Source organism: Boleophthalmus pectinirostris, unplaced genomic scaffold (assembly GCF_026225935.1).
Source record: "Boleophthalmus pectinirostris isolate CB_2022bp ecotype Guang Dong unplaced genomic scaffold, ASM2622593v1 HiC_scaffold_22, whole genome shotgun sequence".
NCBI lineage: Eukaryota > Metazoa > Chordata > Actinopteri > Gobiiformes > Gobiidae > Boleophthalmus > Boleophthalmus pectinirostris.
Window position 1 is genome coordinate 4,833,360 of NW_026571190.1, and position 10,167 is coordinate 4,843,526.

The 10,167-nt window shown below is 41.9% G+C and overlaps 1 protein-coding gene across 1 annotated transcript in view; it reads left to right on the forward strand.

The window, feature by feature from the left end:
- The window catches only part of LOC110153540 (plancitoxin-1-like), an 8,230-nt gene extending 1,963 nt beyond the window's left edge, over nucleotides 1–6,267 (forward strand). The window contains exons 3-8 of the mRNA XM_055157771.1: nucleotides 1–60; nucleotides 1,478–1,634; nucleotides 3,120–3,201; nucleotides 4,388–4,555; nucleotides 4,628–4,816; nucleotides 5,768–6,267. The exon at nucleotides 1–60 is cut by the window's left edge and continues 55 nt beyond it. Coding sequence (XP_055013746.1) covers nucleotides 1–60; nucleotides 1,478–1,634; nucleotides 3,120–3,201; nucleotides 4,388–4,555; nucleotides 4,628–4,816; nucleotides 5,768–6,135 — 1,024 coding nt within the window. The 3' untranslated portion in view covers nucleotides 6,136–6,267. The remainder of the gene's footprint in view (nucleotides 61–1,477; nucleotides 1,635–3,119; nucleotides 3,202–4,387; nucleotides 4,556–4,627; nucleotides 4,817–5,767) is intronic.
- The last annotated feature ends 3,900 nt before the right edge of the window (nucleotides 6,268–10,167 follow it).

The window sequence follows — 10,167 nt, forward strand, 5'->3', positions numbered from 1 at the left end:
AGCTCTAGGTGCTCCTGTGTCCGTGAGCTGTAAAAATGACAACAATGGTGATGTCGACTGGTGAGTCACTTCCATAGATCACTTACTGTAGATATGTACTGTTTATGTACATCTATGTACACTACCGGTCAAAAGTTTTAGAACACCACTTTTTCCAGTATGTTACTGTTTATTAAATTTATTGCACTCTGAAATGAAAGCACAGAATAAATAAGCTATTTGAGTTAAAGAATAAATCATGGAATCAATTTCTAGATCAAAACATATTCTAAACTTTTGATTCTTCAGAGTAGCTAATTTTGGCAGATCTAACAGCTGAACACATTTTCTGCAACAGAAATATTCTTCAGAAAGTTCTTCCCAAGTCTGTTGCAGAAGTTTCCATAAATGTGTGGCACTTGTAGGTTGCTTCACTCTTCTGTCCAGTTCATCCCAAACCAGCTCCATGGGGTTTAAGTCTGGACACTGTGCTGCTGCTGGACACTCCATGTTTTCAAGCTTTACCATCTTCTTCTTTTATCCTGAGGTAGTTTTGGCAGAGCTTGGACTTGTGTTTTGTTTTTTATCTTTTTTTTAACGTCTGTCTGCAGTATTTACCTTTGTACCATTTCAAGCTCTTCATTGGACTTGCATGACTTGAATTGCAATAAATAACTGGAAAAAAAAATTAGGGTGTTCTAAAACTTTTGACCAGTAGTGTACATCTATGTACAGTCTCTGTACAGTGTAGAGTCTACAGCACTTACACACATGTATAACCAGGGTTTCTGACTGTTGGTTTTTTTTGACTTCATTGGTTTTAAAAGGTTAAATTGAACATTTATACCTTTTGTTGTTATTTTAATGTTATATGGGCAGTACTTTTGTAACTGTTGTTTATAAAATATTCTATATAACTAAAGTGAATATGGATTTATGTTAAAAGGATCCATGATTTCAAGAAGTAGATGTGGATTTAAGATTTTACACTGGGTGTATACTGACTTCCTCACCTGCCACATTGACCTCTGCTCCTGCCACACTCAGCCTGCCTGCTGAGTGTGGCAGGAGCAGTTTTCAGGTCATTTGACACATGTTATCATGAGAACCTGTGTAAAACCACACTGCTTCTGTCAAATCCACACTGTAGTACACTGTAGTGTAACAGGTGAACTGAAAGTAACCTACTCAAAGTATGTGCTGAACTTCCCTCGCAGTTAGTGTAAACCTGGTGTGAGTTTGAGTGAGTTTTGCTTCTTAGCCACAAGGTTTTCTCTGAGGTCTGAGGTCAGCACTAAAAGGAAAATCAACATTCATGGAGCATTTCCATGGACTTGTACGATGAGCTGGTACAGTTTCACAAACTGTACACACACGGCTGTGAAGTGAGTGTAGACAGATGACAAAGCCTCTTGGGTGATTGGTGAAATGAAATGACTCCTTTTGAAAGCTTTATCATTCTTCGTGGTTTGTTGTGACTATAATCCTCTCTCTTCAGGTACGTCCTGTACAAGGCTCCTGGAACGGAGCAGCGCACAGGTACAGAGTACATCTACATTGACTCTGCTGGACAGAAAACCAACTCTCACATCAACGACGCAAACGGACCCCTGGCCAACACACTCCGGCCGATGCTTGGATCCGTCCGGACAATGGTACCACTGCTTATGTTGAAAGAATATTTAGTTACCATGACAACAGAATGCACTCTTCTGTACACAAACACAGTCTGTTTTATATAGTCTGAAAACTCAAGCAAAAACACAAAATGAATTTAAAGAGCACATTTTCAGGAGCCTGTGATCCATACAAGTGTTCAAGTTCTGTTTAGGAGTTTGATTTTCAACAAAAAAAAGTGAGAGTGATTAAGTGAAAAACTGTGGAATCATTACATTAGAATATTAGTGCATTTAAGATGTAAGGCATTACATTACTATTACATTACTTTTAAGTTACTCTCACCAAAATAACTGTGATGCTGAACTTTTGCACTGTATATGTACTGATCCAGGACTGAACCAGGACTGAACCAGGACTGAACCAGAACTGAACCAGGACTGAACCAGGACTGAACCAGGACTGAACCAGAACTAAACCAGGACTGAAACAGGACTGAACCAGGATTGAACCAGGACTAAACCAGGACTGAACCAGAACTAAACCAGGACTGATCCGAGGACTGAAGTAGGTCTAAACCAGGACTAAACCAAAACTGAACCAGAACTGAACCAGGACTAAACCAGGACTGAACCAGAACTGAACCAGGACTAAACCAGGACTGAACCAGGACTGAACCAGGACTAAACCAGGACTAAACCAGGTCTAAACCAGGACTGAACTAGAACTAAACCAGGACTGAACCGAGGACTAAAGCAGGACTAAACTAGGTCTAAACCAGGACTAAACTAGGACTAAACCAGAGCTGAACCAGGACTGAACCATGACTAATCTTAGACTAGAACTTGGAATGAGAGAGAACCTGAGCCCATGGAACAGGGTGTTTGCAAAGCGCGATTGCGTCAGCTGCAGTCAGACCCGTGGAGCGTGGAGTTCTGCTTCGGTCCTTTCACCCGCGGTTACTTCACAGTCTACGCAGGCGCTTCTCCGACATTTCACCACTGCTGATATCACAGCGATTTTAGGGAATTTGTATGAAGAAAAACGAAAAACCCACCACTTCAATCCAGGTTAAAAATGCATTGTAACACATGTTACTGACATTTGTACTGAGTAAAATATTAAGATTTTTTCCCCTGTAATGCTGAACATTACAGCAAAAAGCAATGCATTACTGTAATTTGTTACTTTTATAACACGTTACTCCCAACACTGTTCACAAGCTTTGGTCTTTTCCACGACTGCTCGTGTGAACCATGGCATAGTGTGAATGTGTACAATTAAATGCATCCTTGCATCATGTAGTGTGACATCTACAGTCTTATAAGATGAAAAAAACAAAATAAAAATCAGCAGCACAAGGATTTAGAAGGCACTTGCTTCAACTTGAGGACACATGCACACTGTGTGATAGTGCACGTGATCAGGGGTGGTGGTGCTGAGATGGTGTACACATTTAAACTCACATTTAAACTAAAATAAGAATGCAAGTTGATAAATACTTGACTCTGTCTCTGTTTCAGCCATCTACCTTCGGGTTTCTGAGCTACAGTGACCAGCCTCCGGGAGCCCAGGCCATGAGCGAATTGTTTGGGCACAGCAAAGGTCAGAGAGCAAAAGTTTCAGATCACATCACAACATTCTAGAGGCCAGTCATATTGAGAGGAAATAAATGCCGTTTTGTGTTGTAATTCAGTGACTCTTGTGTCTAGTCACTAATAGAAATGATCAGGTTCAACATTTGTGAATTTATCTTTTGGATATTTCATGGCAAAGTACAATTTAATCATTGTTAGATTTCAAGTAAGAACCAGTACAATCATATACAGTATATCTATGTATTAATGCAAGGAACGTCTGTCTGTGTCTCCTCCTGTTGGTTTGTTTGTCTGTTCCATGCATAACTCTCAAACCACTCATCTGAATGATCTCAAATTTGGAGGGTGTCATCATAATGAGACGGGTGTGTGCAGTGCCAACTTTCATGTTGTTAGGCCAAAAAATGCAAAAGATCTGATAAAATGAGCGATATTAATCAATTCTTTTTAATTCATCATTGCCTTTACTGTATATAGAGCCTTTCCAGATCCCCAAAGGGCTTTACAGATCATTATTCATTCTCTCCACACTCAGTGGTGGTAAACTACTACTGTAGCCACAGCTGCCCTGGGGCAGACTGACAGAAGTGAGGCTGCCAATCTGCACCATTGGCCCCTCCGACCACCACCAACACTCACGCACACACCACTTTCATACTAGGCAATATATGTAAAGTGTCTTGCCTAAGGACACAACAACAGTTTTGGCCACTGGTTCCCCCCTGTGGCACCTGGAATTCCCAGCGATCTCCCATCCAAGAACTAACCAGGCCCAGCCCTTCTGATCTTCTGAGACCTGATGGGATCAGGCTTTGATAAGCCGGTCTGACCAAACAGAAATATTTTAAATATAAACAACTTTTGGAATCACGGACACCGAGGGTCACAGGTGATGTCTCTGTCTCTGTACAGGTGATGTCTCTGTCTCTGTACAGGTGATGTCTCTGTCTCTGTACAGGTGATGTCTCTGTACAGGTGATGTCTCTGTACAGGTGATGTCTCTGTCTCTGTACAGGTGATGTCTCTGTACAGGTGATGTCTCTGTCTCTGTACAGGTGATGTCTCTGTCTCTGTACAGGTGATGTCTCTGTCTCTGTACAGGTGATGTCTCTGTCTCTGTACAGGTGATGTCTCTGTCTCTGTACAGGTGATGTCTCTGTCTCTGTACAGGTGATGTCTCTGTCTCTGTACAGGTGTGGTGATGGGGGACAGCAGTACTCAGACTGCCCTGTGGATCACTCACAGCACTCCTCGGTTCCCATTCAGGAGGGACCAGAACCGCTTTTGGCCTGACAGTGGAAAAGACAAGGGCCAGACCTTCCTGTGTGTGTCTCTGCCCTTCTCTGCGCTCAAGACTGTGGGTAAGGAACACATTTGGTTTTGCATCTAGAGAAGTCCAAGAGAGGCCCTGAGTAATGTCCAGCTGTTTTCAGGGGAACATCTGCAGAGAATCCACGCATATCCATATGACTACGACCTTCCTGGAGATTTCCCAAGTGAGCTGGAAAAAGCTGCCAGATGGGAAACGTCTGCGACTGGTTTGGGGACATTAGTGCCCCTACAGACCATAGGACACAAGGATCTGGCAATCATGGCCAAACCGCTCGGGGAAGAAGCCAAAGGTAAGAGGGAGGTGTCATAACAAACATCATTGTCTGGTCTTATTTGATTTTATTAGACCTGTAGTCGACTAAATAAATTCACGAAGACATGTCCTTCCAATCGATTGGTCGACTAAAAAGGGGGCTTGGCAAAAGCTCTGAAAACTATTCTGTATCTGTGTATCTGACCCACACTGCGCTCACAAGGCTACACCTGCAAGGATGTCCATGCAAAAGCTGCTATTTATGCCCAAACAGTACTAGAAAGCAATGTATTTCTATAAAGAGAGATTCAACTTGTACATCATGAGTTTAATTTTACATATAAATACCAGCAACTCATGTCTCCTTTCTGCTGTTGTCCCGTATAAATCCTTTTACCCTAAATATATTGATTATTTGACTATACAAATTTGGATTTGAATTTGTTTCCCAAACATTTTTCTGGGGACCTATATTTTAAAAATAACAAACCTTTGCTATCAAGGCAATAGACATTATTCATAAATCACAAAATAAAGCTGGATTTGAGCATTATTGAACATGAATGAGGATATTTTATTGTTGACTGAGTGATCGTGTCTCTGAACAATTAGTATTACTCAAGTTTTATACAATGAAAAACAGTAACTGAACCAGCAATAAAAGGGATCTGTAAGTATCCTGAAGTGCACTGACCTTCTGATTTCTCACCCTTCTTTTTGGACAACCAAGCAAGTACTTCTTAACTTGAGCTGCAGGAACACTCGCTCAGGGCAGGCAGATAGGATTCACTGACTCACGAGCTCTCTCATGTGTCCGAAAATATTGTGTATCATGTATGTTGCAGAGCTACATGCAGATCGTGACAAGGCGACTGAAAAAAACAAAAACAAACTGAGGGTCGTGACCCAGTCTTTGAGAAACAATGGTCTATGGTATAAATCTGTGTGTAGCTGGTGTCTCACAGTTTATGAATGCATCCTTTTTCAGATGGGGACCTGTATGTGAAGCTGGCTGATCAACTGAACAGTAACGTAAAGGCTCAGACCTGGGCTTGTCAGCCAAAAAGAGATGAGAGCTTCTGTGACAGAGGTAAAAAACAGGTTATCAATGTGGAGGCGATCGACACAAAGGATGATACGATGAAGAAATGGTCCTCCAAAATTGACCATTCCAAGTGGGCCGTGACCACTGAGTCCAACATCATCTGGACCTGTTTTGGAGACATGAACCGCGCCTCAACACAATACGAGCGCTGGGGAGGAGCTGTGTGCATCAAAGATAAAAATGTCAACACTGCATTCAAACAGTATCCATCTGAAACACTTTCATGTGGCAAACGTCCATACCCTTGTTAAGTTTGGTATATCAGTAGACACCACTGGAGTCTTGTAGAGACAGAGATTTGTCCAAAATGTCAAATTAAATTACTATGTTGCATTGAAAAAAGGAAAAAAAAAAAGTCAATAATAAAATTTCAAACACAACAACTCATTTGTCTTTATTAATCTGAGCAAATGTGAACTGAATAGGCTCCTTGTACTATAGTGCCTGGTGAGCAAAAAAAAACCAAACTGAAATTACTGAGTCAAAGCTGAAAATTCTTTTGGGTCGGTGACTGATCCTTACACCACACAAGGGTTAATAATCCGTGTTTCATTCGTTCAGTCGTGTTTCTATATAAAACCAAAAGTAAGAAAACGAAAAAACAACTATCGTCTTGATTATTTGTCTCCAAAAACAAAATGAAAAAACAGATAACGATTTGTTTTTTCAGTGTTTGATTTGGTGTTAAAAATGAATAATGGAAAAAACGGATAACGGCCATTTCCTGTTTCTGTGACTTGAACTGAGATGCTGGACTTTTGCACTGCATACAGACTGAACCAGAACTGAACCAGGACTGAACCAGAACTGAACCAGGACTGAACCAGGACTGAACCAGAACTGAACCAGGACTGAACCAGGACTGAACCAGGTCTGAACCAGAACTGAACCAGGACTGAACCAGAACTGAACCAGGACTGAACCAGAACTGAACCAGGACTGAACCAGGACTGAGACCAGGACTGAGACCGGGACTGAGACCAGGACCAGACTGGGACTAAGATCGGGACTGACACCGGGACTGACACTAGGACCAGACCAGGACCAGACCAGCACTGACACCGGGATCTGGTTTAGTCCTGGTTCAGTTCTGCTTTAGACCTGGTTTAGTCCTGGTTTAGCCCTAGTGTAGTCCTGTTTTAGTCCTGGGATCAGTCCTGGTTCAGTCCTATTCCTGGTCCCGGTCTCAGTCCCGGTCTTAGTCCTGGTCCGGTCCCAGACTCAGTCCTGATCAGTCTACATGGGTGCACCTCCGACCGTCCCGACACGCCTGGTTTAGTCCTGGTTCAGTCCTGGTTTAGTCCTGTTTTAGTCCTGTTTTAGTCCTGGTTCAGTCCTGGTTTAGTCCTGGTTCAGTCCTGGTTTAGTCCTGTTTTAGTCCTGTTTTAGTCCTGGTTCAGTCCTGGTTTAGTCCTGGTTTAATCCTGTTTTAGTCCTGTTTTAGTCCTGGTTCAGTCCTGTTTAGTCCTGGTTCAGTCCTGGTTCAGTCCTGGTTCAGTCCTGTTTTAGTCCTGTTTTAGTCCCGGTTCAGTCCTGGTTTAGTCCTGTTTTAGTCCTGTTTCAGTCCTGGTTTAGTCCTGGTTCAGTCCTGGTTAATCCTGGTTTAGTCCTGTTTTAGTCCTGGTTCAGTCCTGTTTTAGTCCTGGTTTAGTCCTGGTTCAGTCCTGGTTTAGTCCTGGTTCAGTCCTGGTTCAGTCCTGGTTTAGTCCTGTTTTAGTCCTGTTTCAGTCCTGGTTTAGTCCTGGTTTAGTCCTGTTTTAGTTCTGTTTTTGTCCTGGTTCAGTCCTGTTTTAGTCCTGGTTCAGTCCTGTTTTAGTCCTGGTTTAGTCCTGTTTAGTCCTGTTTTAGTCCTGTTTTAGTCCTGGTTCAGTCCTGGTTTTAGTCCTGGTTTAGTCCTGGTTTTAGTCCTGGTTCAGTCCTGGTTTAGTCCTGTTTTAGTCCTGTGTTTTAGTCCTGTTTTAGTCCTGTTTTAGTCCTGGTTTAGTCCTGTTTTAGTCCTGTTTTAGTCCTGGTTCAGTCCTGGTTTAGTCCTGGTTTAGTCCTGGTTTAGTTCTGTTTTAGTCCTGGTTCAGTCCTGTTTTAGTCGTGTTTTAGTCCTGTTTTAGTCCTGGTTTAGTCCTGGTTCAGTCCTGGTTTAGTCCTGTTTTAGTCCTGTTTTAGTCCTGGTTCAGTCCTGGTTTAGTCCTGGTTTAGTTCTGTTTTAGTCCTGTTTTAGTCCTGGTTTAGTTCTGTTTTAGTCCTGGTTCAGTCCTGTTTTAGTCCTGGTTTAGTTCTGTTTTAGTCCTGGTTCAGTCCTGTTTTAGTCCTGGTTTGGTCCTGTTTTAGTCCTGGTTCAGTCCTGGTTTAGTCCTGTTTTAGTCCTGTTTTAGTCCTGGTTTAGTCCTGTTTCAGTCCTGGTTTAGTCCTGGTTTAGTCCTGTTTCAGTCCTGGTTTAGTCCTGGTTCAGTCCTGTTTTAGTCCTGGTTTAGTCCTGGTTTAGTCCTGTTTCAGTCCTGGTTTAGTCCTGTTTCAGTCCTGGTTTAGTCCTGTTTAGTCCTGTTTCAGTCCTGGTTTAGTCCTGGTTTAGTCCTGTTTTAGTCCTGTTTTAGTCCTGGTTTAGTCCTGTTTTAGCCCTGGTTTAGTCCTGTTTCAGTCCTGGTTTTAGTCCTGGTTTAGTCCTGGTTTAGTCCTGTTTTAGTCCTGGTTTAGTCCTGGTTCAGTCCTGGTTTAGTCCTGTTTTAGTCCTGTTTTAGTCCTGTTTTAGTCCTGGTTTAGTCCTGGTTTAGTCCTGGTTTAGTCCTGGTTTAGTCCTGTTTTAGTCCTGGTTCAGTCCTGTTTAGTCCTGGTTTCAGTCCTGGTTCAGTCCTGTTTTAGTCCTGTTTAGTCCTGGTTCAGTCCTGGTTCAGTCCTGTTTTAGTCCTGGTTTAGTCCTGGTTTAGTCCTGGTTTAGTCCTGTTTTAGTCCTGGTTTAGTCCTGTTTTAGTCCTGGTTTAGTCCTGGTTCAGTCCTGGTTCAGTCCTGGTTTAGTCCTGGTTTAGTCCTGGTTCAGTCCTGGTTTAGTCCTGGTTTAGTCCTGGTTCAGTCCTGGTTCAGTCCTGTTTTAGTCCTGGTTTAGTCCTGGTTTAGTCCTGGTTTAGTCCTGGTAGAGTCCATATGCGGTGCAAAAGTCCAGCATCACAGTTTGTCATGGAAAATGGGAAAAACGTCCGTTATCCATTTGTTCCATTCCCCTTTTAACACAAAATCGAAAACTGAAAAAACAAATCGTTTTTTGGTTTTCGAGACAAATAATGAAGAAAACTGTTGTTTTTTTGTTTTCTTATTTTTGGTTTTATTTTGAAAAACAAATGATACATGAATTGTTAATAAACCAATCAAATCGATTCAGAAGACTGAACCAAATTTTTGCATCAATATTCTGCACATCACCTTATTTTTTATGCACATACAGATTCACATAAGTAACAGGAGGTGGAAAGGCATAAATAAACCTATTGTATTTCAAATTAATTTGCACAAAAGTTTATTTGTGGATTTTGATTTGTGAGTATAAAACCTAAGTGATGGTCAGACTACACTGGACCGAGCGGACATGGGTGATGTGTGCCCAAAATCCTCCAGAGAAAAACAAACGAACATCGCTGCACCGCACAATTCTTCGGGTTAAAGTTGAAAACAAACAGGGTTGACCAACTAATAATTTGCCCAAAGACACGAGTATGTGCATCCACACCATCTACTGTCTAATGTTCAATAGCAGAGCAACTCAGGGGAAGTGGACAAGTTGGGCTTCAACGGTGGTTCAAAATCTTAGGCAGATTTGGTGGTAAAACAGTCTTTTGATAGCATTATTATGGTTTAAAATACCAGCCAACTTTTACACAAGACACAAATGTGACAGCAAACGCGTAATTAACAGTCAAAGTGCATCTCTGTTTAAAGGGACAGTCTGGAATTTTGGACATAGGACCTCATTTCTTAGTGATCCAGAGTGTTAGAGACGTGTGGAGACACTTTTTGAAATATTCCATAACTAACTACACTAACTCAGTTGAAAAGGTAATTGGTTAATTCTGTCTCCTTTTCCTCCAGGGACCAGCAGTTTTCAGTTAAAGTGCTACTGTGCCTCAGGGTTAAAAGTGGTAAAAGGAAATACAATAAATACATTTTAAAACCAATTATGTGCAATGTCTTTTGTAATATGTGCAAATATGTTTCAAGTGCTGTGTTCTCATGGGTAACAAACCAGCCTGTTTGTTACATTTACTCCAGCAGTCTCTCTGAGGAAGAGGACGAAGATGAAG